Source organism: Miniopterus schreibersii (genome assembly GCF_964146895.1).
Source record: "Miniopterus schreibersii genome assembly, chromosome: 2".
Taxonomy (NCBI): domain Eukaryota; kingdom Metazoa; phylum Chordata; class Mammalia; order Chiroptera; family Miniopteridae; genus Miniopterus; species Miniopterus schreibersii.
In genome coordinates this window covers 132,621,190-132,637,129 of record NC_138102.1, presented here as the reverse complement: position 1 = coordinate 132,637,129, position 15,940 = coordinate 132,621,190, and the positions used below count along the sequence as shown (strand labels likewise).

The 15,940-nt window shown below is 38.6% G+C and overlaps 1 protein-coding gene across 4 annotated transcripts in view; it reads left to right on the top strand.

Annotated features, from left to right (window-relative positions):
• The window catches only part of SRGAP1 (SLIT-ROBO Rho GTPase activating protein 1), a 235,625-nt gene that overhangs the window by 164,511 nt on the left and 55,174 nt on the right, over positions 1-15,940 (top strand). For all 4 annotated transcript variants that reach the window (XM_081127248.1, XM_081127247.1, XM_081127246.1 and 1 more), the window contains exons 7-8: positions 12,042-12,263; positions 14,240-14,341. In XM_081127248.1, coding sequence (XP_080983374.1) covers positions 12,042-12,263; positions 14,240-14,341 — 324 coding nt within the window. The remainder of the gene's footprint in view (positions 1-12,041; positions 12,264-14,239; positions 14,342-15,940) is intronic.

Here is a 15,940-nt window from a genome sequence, read left to right as displayed (position 1 = left end):
TGGCACCAATACACCTGCCAGAAGTGGTTGGATTCAAAACATACTGAAGGTAGAGTTCCTGGGGATTTGATAGAAAAATGACTCCTTGGTTCAGGTCCTGAGCAACTAGGTTAATTAATGGTGGTAACTTTTACGGAGCTGGGGACCCTGCGGAGTTACAGGTTGAAGGCAGAAAGCAGCGGTTTTGTCTAGTAAGACTGAGATACCGATTGGGCATCTGGGTGGAGATGCAGGGCAGCATCCTCGATATTGCTGTGATATAAACAACATGTCAGGATCATATGAGAGTTGCCATCCTTGCCATAGGTATTTTGTTGAGCTCTTACTATGTAACAGGCAGGTTTCTAAGCATAATCTCATCGAATCATCACAATCTTGTGAGGTAAATACTATTGTCTCCATTTGATAGATTAAAAGAACTAGGCTAGATAGCTTGCCGAAAGTTACACAGCTAAATTAATGGTGGGTTTCAAACTCAGACATTTTAACCTTCAGATCTGATTAGCTGTGATAGAGATAAGTAACAGTTAAATATACCAACTCATTTTCAATTAAAAAAAAAAGTTGAATTTAATTAAAAGATCAGCCTTACACTTACAATGTGAACACTTCTCAAATAATACAACTTAAATATGAATTTTAAAAGAAATGGTACAGAATTGGTTCATTGTCATATTCAACTGGAATGGCATACTCTCTTAGTGAAAATTATACATTGGTTGACTTTTAAGGCAATCAGATGTGAATATGTACATCCTAAAATGGCTGCTTATTTAGTAGGAATTCAATTTGCATATATAGCGATGATCCTAAAAACCATTAAGCTTGACCCTTCCTGGGGAAAAAGAAACAGACCAGTTATTATCCAAAGGCATCTAGAAGCCTTTATGCTTTGTGAGCTTATTTAGAAAGCAATGTTTTATACTGAGCCATGTAATCATTATTAGAAGGGTTGTTATGCCTCTAGTGAGAAAAAGTCAAGACAGACTTTTAATGCATAGCATTTTATGTGTGAATTGACATGAAGGATACTAAATGTATCTTCATTAAACCAAAGCATTACAAATAATCAAAGAGTTCAAGTTGAGACCTTTTTGTATATACCTCTAGTTTTCTTTGGTTTTTATTTATGTCAGTATCCGTCTCGTATAAATTTTGTGATAGACCATGATTTATGGATCTATGAATATAAAAAAATAAAGTCATGATTTTCCATAGATTTTGTATTTTAAAGCTAGTCTTTTATCATTACAGAAGCAGTTTATGTACCTTATAACAAATTAGAAAATACTGCAAGGAAAAATGAAGTGGTCACATTCTTACCCCTCCCTGCCCCCGCAAGATCATCACTATGAAAATAAAGACTTTTTCTATGGCCACACATACATTTTTATATCAGGAGAATTATATTTTACAAACAGTTTTTTAACCTATTATTTTCAATCATTGATCTCCATCTTTCCATTTCAGAAAAATCTTCTCATCTAATAACCAGACCATATTCCCATTTATGACCCCAAAAATGTTTCACGGCTGGTGTGTCTAGACAAGACTCAATTTAGGACCACACATTGCATGTGGGTGATGTGTTTCTTCAATCTTTTTTTAATTTAAACAAGTCCCTTGTTGAAGAGACATGGACAGTTGTTTCTTAGAACATCCTAGCTTCTGGATTCATTTGTTATGGTGTCACTTAGCCTGTTTCTTAGTCCCCCGCATTTCCAGAGTTACGTAAAAGGCTTTGCTGAATTCAAGTTAAGCACTTTGCACCAGAATAGATCGTAGGTGACATTACTATGTCTTATGTAGATATGTAACAACATCTGTTTAACCCAGCAACAGTGATGCTAAAATTGACCACTGGTGTAGGGTGATGTGACTCCTCATTCTATTATATAATTAAAACTTCCCCCCTTGCAACAGACTATAGATATTCTAAAACCTCTTGCATTTGGATCTTATTAAATTGGAAATCTGCGAATTTGGAACTCAGCAACGTCTGAACTATAAAGAAAGCAAAGTGCTTTCTTAGAGTACAAATTAGTCACGGAAATTAAAGAGGAATAATAATATTAAAATATTTTCAGGCACTTCAGACTATCCGTTTACATATGTACTCTTGGCATCCTATTTGATGGAATCCTCTCTTGTTAATTACTACAGGTCTAAAAACTTTAATAATTCACCACTTTGATAAAGTTTTTTTCTATATATTTGGAGGTGAGCTAATGGTTTTTTAAAAATATTTAATAATTCCAATTTTTATATATTTTAGATAAACTACATCTTTACCTATCAATATTAGTTTTAATTAGTAAGGTTCTCTCTCTCTCTCCCCCTCACTCTAAGTAATAGCTATCAACGTAGAAATACTCTATTTTTAAGCAATGGTTATTGGATCTCTACTGGAATTTATTTTTAATAAATCTTAATTTTTCATTGTGCCTTATTGTGATCCATAAAGTAATTTTATGATGAATTCTACCACTGATAACACTTTTATAAACTAAGTAAGTGAACTACCTGATGAAGTCCAAACTAAAAGTATTAGAGCCCGGCCGGCTTGGCTCAGTGGTTGAGCATCGACCTATGATCCAGGAGATCACAGTTCAATTCCTGGTCAGGGTTTCGGCCTTGATCCCCAGTTGGGGGCGTGCAGGAGGCAGCTGATCAATGACTCTCTCATCATTGATGTTTCTATATCTCTTTCTCTCCTTCGCCCTTCCTCTCTCTGAAATCAATAAAGACATATTTTTTTAAAAATAACATAAAAGTATTAGATATCAGCCCTGACCAGTGTGGCTCAGTTGGTCCGAGCGTCATCCCCTGCACCTAGGGGTCGGGGGTTCGATTGCCGGTCAGGGCACATACCTGGGTTGTGGGTTCAATCCCTAGTCAGGGAGCGTACAGAGGCAACAGATGGATGTTGCTTTCTCACATTGATGTTTCTTTCGCTCTTTCTCTGTCTCTCCCTCACCCTTCCTCTCTCTAAAATAAAACAACAAACATATCCTCGGGTGAGGATTTAAAAAAAATACATAAAAGTATTAAGTATTAGATATCAGAACTCTAAAGTATATTGATGTTGAGGGTAATATACTGAAGAAAATGAAGGCTCAATAGTTAAACAAGTATATATACTCTTCTTTTTGTGTGGAAATATTTGAATATAGCCTACCAAAAAAGGTTTAGACAGTTTGGGTACTCCAGATAGAGTTATGTCTAGAGAAAAGGGAGGCATTGTGATTGGGAAAGGGGAATTTAAGGGACTTCTGAACCATCAGCAATATTTTATGTACTTAAAGAGAGCATATGTGTTTTGCACTTATCTGTGAGAATGGCGTATTTTATACAGGGTGGGGCAAAAGTAGGTTTATAGTTGTTCCTATGGAAAATAATACAACAATTAATAAATAATATAAGAATAAACTGTTTCGCATACTCAGGTCTGTAAACCTACTTTTGTCCCACCCTTTATTTAAAAAAGAAAAAGCAGATAAATAAAAAATGATGAAAGCATGCCTTAAATATTTTAATCTAAAGCATACCAATGTACCAGCCAGTCTTTTAATATTATGATTTATCTTTTTGTACAGAGTTCTGAGTGCTCTTCATTTGCACAAACCACATCCATTATGCATTATCTGTGATGTCTAATTTTGAATTCTTTAATGTAGAAGAAAAAATACTCCCAATATTTACGATGTTTTTCATAATCTTGCACAATAGGGATACCTTTGCCTAATTTATAGCGTTTTTGTTTACTCTTGTCTTTCCAACAACTCTTCTCTCACTTTTTATCAGTGTATTTACTATATTAGCTACATTATAAATTATAAGTGGCACAAATATTGTACAATCGACTCTTGGAAGCATACAGAGCAGAAATGTTGGGGCAGAAAGGTATCGGAGTGTTAGAGAGGGCCTGTTCGCCGTGTGTGTGCCCAGTGTGTTGGCATTGGTCAGTGTGCTTTAGAGCAGGGGTTCACAAACTTCCCCTATAAGGGGCCAGATAGTAAATATTTTAGGCTTTGTAAGCCATATGGTCTCTGTCCCTACTTAACTCTAGGGCAAAAACAGCCATAGATAGTAAGTAAGCAAATGGATGTGATTGTGTTGCCATCAGACTTTATTTACCATGTCAGGCATGGGCTGGATTTGGCTCACAGGCTTGCTGACCTCTGCTTTACAGAATGAACTGAATATTGGTTAATCCAGAGCATCCCTTAAGCAGAAGACTATTAAGATGTCTTCTCCTCTGTCTCTGAAGAAGATCCTAAGTAAATTTAAAGTAACAATCTCTTAGTTTGGAGTCAGGTGGGAAGTGGAACAGAGTTAATGTCACAGTGAGGATTTTTATTGTGTCATTCTAAAGAATAAGTATGAATTGTAAGAAATATGTTACAAATATTCACCAAAGGAAAATTTAATTGGTTTGGGAGAATAAAGACATAATTATAGGGGAAAATAGATTGTAGTTTTGTAAATAATAGATTTCACATCTGTGATCATTAATAGCCCCAACATTAAGTGCAGAAGAAACTGTAGCTAATTATTCTATAAGAATAAAGATTTATTACAACCAGAAGAAAAAATCATACAGGCAACAAATATTTATAATTGATTGCTGAAATTTTCAAGTAGTTATGATTTGCAAAGAGGAAAGAAGGGAGAATTCAAGTCTTAATGTTAGGAATCTTCGATCTATTATCAAATTTACTGCTCTGTAGATATGGAATCCTTAAAACAACTGGTTTTAAGATTGCAGAACTGGTAATCTATTAGCCTCTTCCAGTCTAGTTCCACACCTACCCATCCTCAAAAGGCATTTAGAGGAACAAAGTCCTCAACAGTAAAATTCTCTCTGTGCTTCGTCCCCGAGTGCCTGCCCGGTAATAATGATGTACTTGTCATTCTTATAAGACAGCATCACAGTCTCCAATCACTCCCCATAAAAGTGGGATATTGCCATAGAATAATCTTCTACCGCAGCTAATTTTCTTGGTAGAGATATGTCATGTGTTTTGTTAGCCATTTATACAAAATGAAATTGAAATTAGATTACATCATATAGCACATGCCATGTTTGTTTTATCATTTCTAAATAATCAGCTGTCCTAAAGCTTTTAGCCTTCTTTTGTCTCTAGGGATGTGTGTTTAATCAAAAAACAAACTTATTCAGAATTTAGATTTTCTTAATTAGTTTGACTTCCCCCCCATACGTAATGGTATTAAGATTTATCCATGAACGCCTGCCAAATTGTAATGCTGTAGTCCCCATTAGGCCTGAGCTCTTTTAGGGAGCTTATGGAGGGAAGATGGTAAGTGAGTTAGGATGGTGTAGTTATCATATAAACCGATGACGCAGTTTTTATTCCTTTGTGATAGAAAGGGTATTTAAAAACTGAAATGAGTTGGGTAACTGGAGTAGATGGCTTTTAGAGTTTCTTCCGATGGAGATGCCCTAGGCCTTTGTTCAAGAAAACTGCACCCACCTGGTTTCCACCCGCAGCACCGCTGCTCCTCCCCAGGCTGCAGTACTTGCCTTTCCTCCTTGGCTGGACCTCTGAATGTCCAAAGTCACCTAAGGTGTGATCTTGGGCTTTCTATCCCTTGGTCCTTTGCCTTAAATACTGACGGCTCCTAGGTTTTCGTACCAGCCACGCTCGCTTTCCTGGGCCTCAGATTTGTGTATCTCTCTGCCTCCTGGGCATCTCGAACCAGATGTCTGATAGGCACCTTGAACATGTCAGACTCTAAAACAACTGTTTACGTCCATTTGCCCCTGTCATTTTCATCCTCCTCCATACACACAACATTTTCTTATCCATTTTTTTACACCTCAGGAAAGGGCACCACTTTCTACCCACTGAACAAGCAAAAAATCCAATTCTCTCATTCCCTACATAGAAATGCGTCAGCAAACCCTATCTTCTTTACCTCCAAAATGTCCCAGACCTTGCTGTGTCTCACCACCTGCACTCCGCTTCTCCTAGATAAAACCTGGTGTCTCTTGCCTGCACCTAAGAAGCAGCTTCCACTAAGACCTTCCAATCAATAATCCATTCTCTTCTTCCCAAGCAGCCAAAGTGTTAAAATAGATCAATCAGGCCTGTCAATCCCTATTAAAAACTTTCCAAAGGCCTGGCATTGCCCTTAGAATAAAATCCAGACTATTTACCAAGACCCTATGTGAACTGGCACTCACCTGCCAGTCAGTGTCCTGTCCTCCAGCTTTCCCCAGACACCATGCTTCAGGTACATTGGCCTTTCTGTTCCTCAGACCCACTAAGCCTTTTCTTGCCTGGAGCCTTTCTTCCTTTATCGAGAACACTCTTTTTTCCAGAACTTTGCAAAACCGATTCCTTCTTTTCATTCATGTTGCACCTGCCAGCTGCCCTATATAAAAGAGCAACACCCCTCCCCCAGTACTTTCTATTCCTCTGACTCTTCTCCTTAGCATTTACCATCTGACCTGTATTTACTTGGGCTTGCTTTATTTGTTCTCTCTGCTCTTGTGATTTGATTCAGGGTAGTTGCAGAGATTTGGCCTGGGGGAAAATGAGTCTATGGGAGCAGCTCCCCTGAAGGAGGTGATTGCCCGTGTGGGTGGGCGCTGTATTAGGCAGCAAATGGTTATTCAGCCCCCTCATTGGCTCGGGCATGGGCAGCCTCAGCTCTTCTCCTGTTTCCTACTTTGTATCCATTCCTGTCACTTAGATAGATGTACCATTTTGACCTTTCTGTTGTTCAAGAGAAACTCAACACAAGTTTTCTAACAGCATTAAGAATTAAGTTGTCAGCTCTTTGTGGACCATCAGCAGCCCAGACCTGAGAGCAGGTGTGTAGACATCCAGTTCAGTCCTCCGAGATGTCTGTCTCTCCCAAAAATGTGTTTGTGGTTTCTAGGGTGAGGTACTGAGTAGCTAGAAAGATGGTCCTTTCAAAGTTCCCCATAGTCATGTAAAAGCTGCTTTTGCAATTCTGTGTGCTCGGTTTGCACTATTTTCAGAAAGATTCAAAATCAGGGGTAGACTGCATCTTTACCCAATCCCCATGGCTGTGGAATGGTCAGCGTGAAGCTTACTAACAGCCAGAGACGGGGACCCCGGACAAAAAAGGCCATGCAAGTGATACAGTTAAGGAAGAACAGTTCTGCAGAAGTCCTTCCCTGTCCATTCTCATGTGACTACTTGATCCTGGAGTTACAGGGGAGCTTGCGGCTGCCTTGTAGGTACTGCCAGGGCTGCCCTGAGAAAGACATTGGCTCCTAGTATCCTGGGAACGTGTATGTAGGACTTGTTTTCCATTATGGTAATTCCCATCTAGGACCAAGCATTTACCCCACTAAGGTTTCTTATGTCATGTGAAAAGAAAAAAAGAAAGTATCTCCCTGAACGGCTGTGTTCCAGTTTTACCTGACTTCACACCCATGGAGTATACTTCAGCTGACCTCTCAGTCTTTGGAACAACACAAAGTATTTATCACAGTTTTCAATGCCTGGATTTCATCTTTATTTTGGAAACTAATTACAACCCTTTCACCTAAGGAAATTAGCCTACTTTGGTCATTTAGACTAATATCTAGTGGAATCTACCTTGGCAGCTCTTAGGATATTTAAATTAAAAATACAGCCTTCTGCTTCCAGCAGTCTTTCTTTCTCCGGTTTTAATCCATAATTTTATGTATCCAGTCAGAGGTAGTTTTTTTAACCTGTCGGAACAACACTTTTGTTTTCATGAACTATTTTATTAGTTTCTTGTGTATTTTCATCATTAAATGTGCTTAGGCTATAACTCAACTCTGTGCAGACGCCGGCTTTTCATATCACCATTAATAATTCATAAGCTCCATAGAATTACTTGAGGTCTTTTTAACCAAGTATCTTCAATCTTAACATATCCAGTGTCGTTTTAGCTTCCAGTTGAGAAAAAAGATGAGTCTGTAACAGGCCCTGCTGTCTCAGGAGACCCTGAATAAGAGTTTTATTCCTGTTTCTGGTTTCTTTTAATGTTCAGGATGCTTGAAAAACCTAGATGGGCGAAAACACTGCACATCGGAAATAACAAAATTATGCCAATTAAGTGACCTTACAGACTGATAAGCACTGTAGGGGTCAGAGAAGGAAAATGTCCATCAAAGCTCATCACAGAAACCTAAGTGCAGCAGTCAAAGTCCGGGAGACACCTGGCAAGGCCCCTGGATCAGTTACTAAGCCACGTGCTTGCTTCTCCCCAACCTGTTAGGAAACACAGTGAAGTCAGGGGTCCAAGTCTACCAGATCTCCCAGCTGACCTGGGTGTGGAAACTTGCACCCGTGCTTTTGTCATCTTGGTGTTTACTCCCAAAAAAGCTTCGCTTAGAAATTTGAGGGATGAACTGTTAGTTCATTCTGGGAATAATGAAAGCTTAGTGTGTCTTTTTCAGAGCTCTAACTCAGTTGGGGAGTTGGGTTGGGGTTTTTCTTTCTTTTTCTTTCTCTTTTTCCTTTGTTCTTCCTCTCTTTTAAGTTGAAAAGAGACTTGGGTTTTGTAGGGAAGGGGTGAAAGGGCTTTTCTTTCGGTTGTTTCTTTCCTCTCAATATCAGTTTTCTCTTAAGAGAAAAGAGAGGCATCAGTACTCATAAAATAAAGCAGCTGTGTGTTACCCTTCGTTATAAGCAAGTTGAATCCGTCTTCTTGCAAAATAGTGGGGTGTTCAGAAGCACTGGTACATCTCAAAGAAATGAGGCCATTTCCTTACAAATTCATGTTTCATAAGATGAGGTTTTATTGAAAGAGAATTTTTCAGCCCCTCTGATGTGTGTAAAACTGCTACACAGAATCTTTATGGATTTTGAGGGGCAAGAGGAATAAAAGCGGAATTTGCTCATCTCAGACTAGAATTTTTTAATTAACTGAAAATTATTCTCTATATTTGAGCGCAGCTGATACCACTGGAAATGTATTAATGATGAGACTGATTGCTGCATTTCACAATTGCATTTTGGTTGTATTTGTCATTGTGATGTAGCAGCTACTTTCTGCTTTTTTTAAATCAAGTAATCTTTAATCAAGTCAATTCTCTTTCCCGCTGAGGAAATAGCACCCCCCAAAAGCACAGTGTTGCAGGACTGTTTGACTTGATAGTTTTAGTGCAGTGCTCCTCAGACTTTAATGTACATCATTCAGTAGGTCAGGGGTGGGGCCCAAGATTCTGCATTTTCTAACAAGCTCCAGGTGATGCTGCTGGTCCACAGGCCAACTTTGAGTAACAAGATTTTAAAATATCTTTATGTAAAAATTCCAAGTTTAATAATTCTGAAGTTCATAGATCAGACTGACGAATGTCAGAGGGATGGAGGAGGGTGGTGGAGGGGGAGAAAGTAACCAAAGAATTTATATTCATATATGCACAACCCAAGGACACGGACAATGGTGGGGAGAGGGACTGGGGAGGGGGATGGGACGGGGTGGAACGGATCATTGGGGAGAAAAAGGGACATCTGTAATATTTTAAACAAAAATAAATAATTCTGAAGTTGGAGGGTGAGGGTGGAATGAAATACATTGGCATTTCTAAGGACAGGTGAGTGATTAAATTTATACCTTCTATAAAGGCAGGTCCTATGGTTCAGGTACTGGTGGGTGCGTCCTTTATGCAAAGGTTGTTTCTTTTGTGCCTCTCTGCTACTCTTAGTAGCAAACTGATGAACAGCTTATATTTGATTTCCTTGAGAATGCAGATGATATTCTGTGTTCCAGTCTTCATATTCCTGGGGCCTATCGAATTCCCAGGCACCTAATAGAGGGGCCAGTTAGTGAGTTGAATTCAATCAAATTGAATTGATTGAACTTCTTTAGAACAATATAAGGATGACCTGGTTGTGTATCTTTAAAAGCACGTGTTTCCTCTTTAAACAATTTATATTGCCTTTGTGTACAAATGTAAATTCTATTAGTAATTAATAACTGATCTTGTACAGAACTATATATGTTTTTAATGATATTCTCTTGAAATACAACATGAAAAAATTTAAATACAAATTAATGATAGTGAAAGTTCAAGAATCCTAAAGCCCTCTTATTCCTAGAAACACAAAGCAAAATACGGACTCCAAGAAAAGGACTTTGGCAACCATTTCTTATTTAAGAATTTTATTCTAGAGATAAAAAACAAGGCATTCCCAGACTCTTTGGCAGATTCAAACCTGTTCTCATTTCTGAAAGATCAGTAGATTATTATCAAGTCTTCAGTAAATTATACAAATCCAAAATATTACAGCTAGCATGTTTGCATCCTAGAAGGATTTCAACAAATCATTGCATTAATCTCAGTATGTGTGGACAAACTCGAATGCTATTTTTTTTATTTCCTTTCGATGTTTGGTTTTGCTTTTATTTTTTAACATCTTTATTGAGATATAACTCACATGCCATGCAGTTTACTCATTAAAAATCTATAATTGGCTTTTAGTATATTCACAGAATTGTGTATCCATCACCACAGTCAATTTTAGAACATTTTCATTACTCCGAAGAGCAAGTTTACACCCCTTAGCCATTACCTCCCAATACCTTCATCCTTCAGTCCCAGGCAACTATTAAACTACCTTCTATCTCTCCAGATTTGACTATTCTGGACAATTGGTATCAATGGAATCATATAATATGTGGTCTTTGTGACTGGCTTCTTAGCATAATATTTCATGATTGACCCATGTGGTAACATGTATCAGTACTTCATTTCTTTCTATGGCTGAACAGTATTTCATTTTGTTTGTATTAGTTGATGGACACTTAGGTTGTTTCTGCTCCTCAGCTGAGATTAATAATGCTGCTATAAACATTCACATACAGTTTTTGTGGGAAAATATGTTTATAATTTTTTGTATACATACCTCGAAACGGAATTGCCAAGACCTATGTTAATTCTGTGTTTAAGCTTTTAATGAACTATCAGACTTTTGCAAAGTGGCTGCAACATTTTACATTCCCATCACAGTGTAGAAGGGTTCCAGTTTCTTCACAGCCTCCCCAATACTTGTTAGGTGTCTTTTTGATTATAGCCATCCTAATGAGTATGAAGTGGTAGCTCCCCATTGTTTGATTTGCATTTCCCTGATGACTAATGATGTTGAGCAGCTTTTCATATGCTTGTGACTGTTTGCATGTCTTTTTTGTTGTTGTTGCTTTTTAATATATCTTTATTGATTTCAGAGAGAGGAAAGGAAAGGGATAGAGAGATAGAAACATCAATGATGAGAGAGTCATTGATCGGCTGCATCCCACAACCCGGGCATGTTCCCTGGCCGGGAATTGAACCCCGGTCGCCTGGATCCTAGGTTGACGCTCAACCACTGAGCCACGCCCGGCCGGGCTCTTTTTCTTTTTTTTTTTGAGAAATGTCTAATCAAATCCATTGCCCATTTTTTAATTGGGTTATTTGTCTTTTTATTATTGAGTTGTAAGAGTTCTTTATATATTCTAAGTACAAATCCTTTATCAGATATGTGATTTGCAAAAAATTTATTTGCCCATTCTGTGGGTTATCTTTTTATTTGATCATGCCCTGTGAAGTACAAAAGCCTTCAAATGTGATGAAATCCAGTGTATTTCTTTTTTCTTTCTGTTGCTTGTGCTTTTGATGCCATACCCAAGAAACCAATGCCTAATGCAAAGTCATGAAGGTTTATTCCCGTGTGTTTTTTTCTGAGAATTTTATAGTTGTAGCTGTTACATTTAGGTTTTTGATCATTTTTAAATTAATGTTTGTATATGGTGTTCTTTTAATTTGTTTTAATTTTTAAAAATTTTTCAATTACCGTTTACATTCAGTATTATTTTGTATTAATTTCAGGAGTACAGCGTAGTGGTTAGACAATCATGTACTTTACAAAGTGATCCCCCTGATATTTCCAGTACCCACCTGGCACCATACATAGTTATTACAACATTATAGACTGTGTTCCCTAAGCTGTACTTTACATCCCTGGGACTATTTTGTAACCACCAGTCTGTACTTCTCAGTCCGTTCACATGGTGTTCTTTTAATTTTGAAGTGCTGTGATCTTGGCTACCACGCAAGTCTGAACAGAGCCCTAAGAACATACCTGTCTGCGGAGTACAACCTTGAAACCTCCAGACACGAGGGCTTGGACATTATTGAGAATGCAGTTGACAACTTGGAGCCCAGGAGTGATAAGCAGAGATTCATGGAGATGTACCCTGCTGCCTTCTGTCCACCAATGAAGTTTGAGTTTCAGTCTCACATGGGTGATGAGGTCAGTAATTATTTTAAAACTAACGAATTATCTCTTCACTTACTTGAATGATCTCTTCACCTGCTGTAACCCAACAGTTGTAAGAATTCCCAGTTGTTTGCTTTCTCCTGCCTTTGCATGGGATCTTAACATAGTATTATACTAAGGTCAGCCATTAAGACCACCTTTTAAAGCAAGGATTAAATACTCAAATGCCTACAGTGGCCAAACAAATTTAGGTGCAAACTTAGTTGGGTATAAGCACTAACCTGTCCCAGGATAGTCTGAGAGGTCTCCCTACACCTCAAGACATTCAAATTTAAATTCAAAACAAAACATTTTGCTGGCCCAGTGGAATCTATCTGAAGACTTCTTGTAATCTTGATTTAAAGAAAAATAATTGTAAATGGCAGGAAAATTAGAGAAGGGGTGGAAAATGCAAAACCTTTTTTCCCAAGGGAAGAAAATCCATTTAAACCGTTTATGAGTTACAGTGGTGTATTTCACTGTCTGCTGACAGGGGAAAACAAGGAGAGCCAATTAATGGAGCATGCTGTATAGCACTTGATGTCCCAGCTGTGCGAAACAATACTCATAGATTAAAAATTCAATTTTAGCTTATTGTGGTGACAGTATGTTTTTTAAAATAGATGTAATTATAGAACCCATGGCAGATTTCTTTAATGCCATAAACTTTTCTGAAACACCTAATATTAAGACTTATATACATGTGTGGGTACCTGCTGTATTTCTAATCTGATTTTATTTTTGCCTGATTTGATAGAGTGAATTACTTAATTAGAAATGGTAAGCATTTTTTTATACCAATAACATATGAATTTGACAGGTGAGCGGCTTATGCTACCCAGAGTTTTGTTTCTTCAAGTGGTTGCTGTTTTAATTTTTGGTTATGGACGTGTTAAACATACAGGGTGGACAAACGTAGGTTTACAGTTGTGAGTGCATGAAACAGTTTATTATTGTATTATTACTTATTATTGTATTATTTTCCATATGAACAACTGTAAACCCACGTTTACCCCACCCTGTAGAATGATAAAATATCATGGACAAGTGATTTCAGTTGGGTTAATAGTTTTTACCTTTTTTTAAACAATTATTTTTAAAAAGTGAATCTGTTGCCTTTTTTTTTTTTTTTTTTTTTTAATGGCCAGTGCTGCCAGAGAGCAGTAATCTCTATGATGGTTTGGAGACTCCGTAAAAGAAAATCCTCATCTGCTGAGAGTATTTCTAAAACAAGAAAGAGGGGAAAAAATTATACCTGGCACAATTTTAATATAATTAAAAGGTTCTAATTTTTACCTTATTCATAATTGAGATCATGGCCAAAATATCTTTCTGACAAGGCCTAAGATAAGCGGCCCGTGATTTGGCTGGTATTCCCGAGACAAGCCGTGATTGAAAGATGCTGATAACAGCCCTTCACATTTTTGAGGTTTTCCTGTTCCAGGCACTGTTCTGAGTGATTTACATACATGATCTCCTATCATCTGTACAACAACCCTGTGGCATAGGAACTCTCACTGTCCCCATTTTACAGATACGAAAACTGAGGTTTAGTAACTTAGCCTAGTCAGCCAGCCGACTCTGCCCAGCAGGCTCCGCCGCCTGCCCTGGTTTTGCCCGTGTGGTCCCTTTGGATCTTCCTTCGCCCTCCGCGCCCTGCCCGACGGTCACTGAGAGCTCCCCGAGTGACGGTCAGCGTCAGGGTGCCGCCGCCCCCCATCCTTCCAGCGGTGCTCCCTGCAGCTGCTCCCTGTCCAGCCACATCCAGGCCTAGCAGCTGCATTCTGCTCTTTGCACTTACGTAACTGGTTCATAGTTGAAACTGGGGTTTTGAGGAGGCTGTAAAAGTAAATATGTAATTGGAATCTTGGGGTCGGCGTGATTCATGCGGCATTGAAATGGGAGAGCCGTGCGGCGGGAGGCTGGCCTGATGGTGCCCCTTGTAACTGTGGCTTCCGATTCCCCACCAGGTGTGTCAGGTCAGCGCTCAGCAGCCGGTCCAGGCCGAGCTCATGCTCAGGTACCAGCAGCTGCAGTCCCGACTGGCCACTCTCAAAATCGAGAACGAAGAGGTGAGCATGCTTTCCACCCCACGAGTAATCTGAATCCTAACGTCAGCTGGAAGACATTTTCACATGACCTAGGCATATTTGGCATTCTGAATGCAATATCTTCATCGTGCATGTTCAGCTAAATCAGGGTTCCTAAAACACTCTTTGTAGAGGGTAAGTGCAGAGTCTGCATTCTACCACAGATGAATACTTTCCCGGGGATCCACACATGGAATCCCTGCACACACACATGGAATCTGTAATTCACACTAAAACTCCTTCTGGTAGGTTATGAAATTCAACATATGTGTCCAAGAATATACAGTAATGTGTGGCATGAAACTTTTGATCATTTAATCATAACTTTTGAAATTAGTATACTTTTTTATGCCTTTTTGTATTCTATAGATTTTGGGGACTGAACATGGCATTACTGCAGTAATTAATACAAAAATCATACTTTAAGATAATACTTGAATGAGAACAGAAAACTGTTTATTTGCTGACATTAGTGGCTTTAAATGGATAGACCATAAAATGTGAATTATAAATATATGTTGAGCCAGAAAGCAGTTGTACAATTCAGCTGCCTCTTTCTGAAATTAGTTTAATTGGATCCACATTCTCTTTAAATAAAAATATGAACCACAGATGTTTCTTGTATTAGTCATGGCTCTCAGCTGTAATTTATAGGGACCCAAATCACACTTACTCATTGAAACTTTCCTTATCGATCAAGCTTACTGCAGCTGCAGTCAAAATTAAATCTATGTTCAGGTTATATCAGGAATCTCTCTTTTCATCACTTTGAAGTGATATCTTCATGTGTGTTAGTAGGCGCTTCCTCCCCCCCACCCACCATCCCCCTTCACCCCGTACTGGGAGAGCCAGGACTGCATGGTCCCTACAGCTTGCCATCTCACCCATTCCAGCATTTTTATCTCTGAAACGGGATTGACCCCTCATTGGCCTGAGTTGTCCTGCCTACTTACCCCCAGGAAGTGTTTTCTCTCATTGGTCAGCCTAGATACTGTGCCCACGCATAAAGCCCTTTGATTGACAGCCCCATCAGAAATATCTATTTCTAGAAGACAGACACCCCCAAAAGTAAGGAATATGGAAGAGGAAGAAACACACACGCACAGTAATTCACCTTGATAAAATGAATTATCAAAATTCATTTTAGCACTCTCTCACTTCAATCCCACTAAGATGTTCTGAGCTACGTGACTGTGTGTGTGTTTCTATTGAAAAAGAGTGATGTGTTTGAAGACCGGTATAGTTTGCTCAAAACCCATTGCAGCTTTCTGGCTTCCACTCTTTCTAGAGAAACCAAGCCACCGCTTATTCAAACATGTGTATTTAAGATGCAACTGATGTGATTAAGACTTCAGTCTCTGTGTAAAGTCCCACAAATGAGCCTCTCCAAAGGAAAGCTGTTGCTCTCCTTGAGGTGTTTTTGAGCTCAGGCATTAGGGTTTGGGTGAGGCATCACAAAATACTCCTCTAATTCAGTTTATTGAATCCTGTTGAATTTGCAGTATGTATGAGACTTCCACTTTTTTTTCATGTGTGCCCTCCTGCTGTTTTACTTGGAAACATTCTCTGAACCCTAAGAAA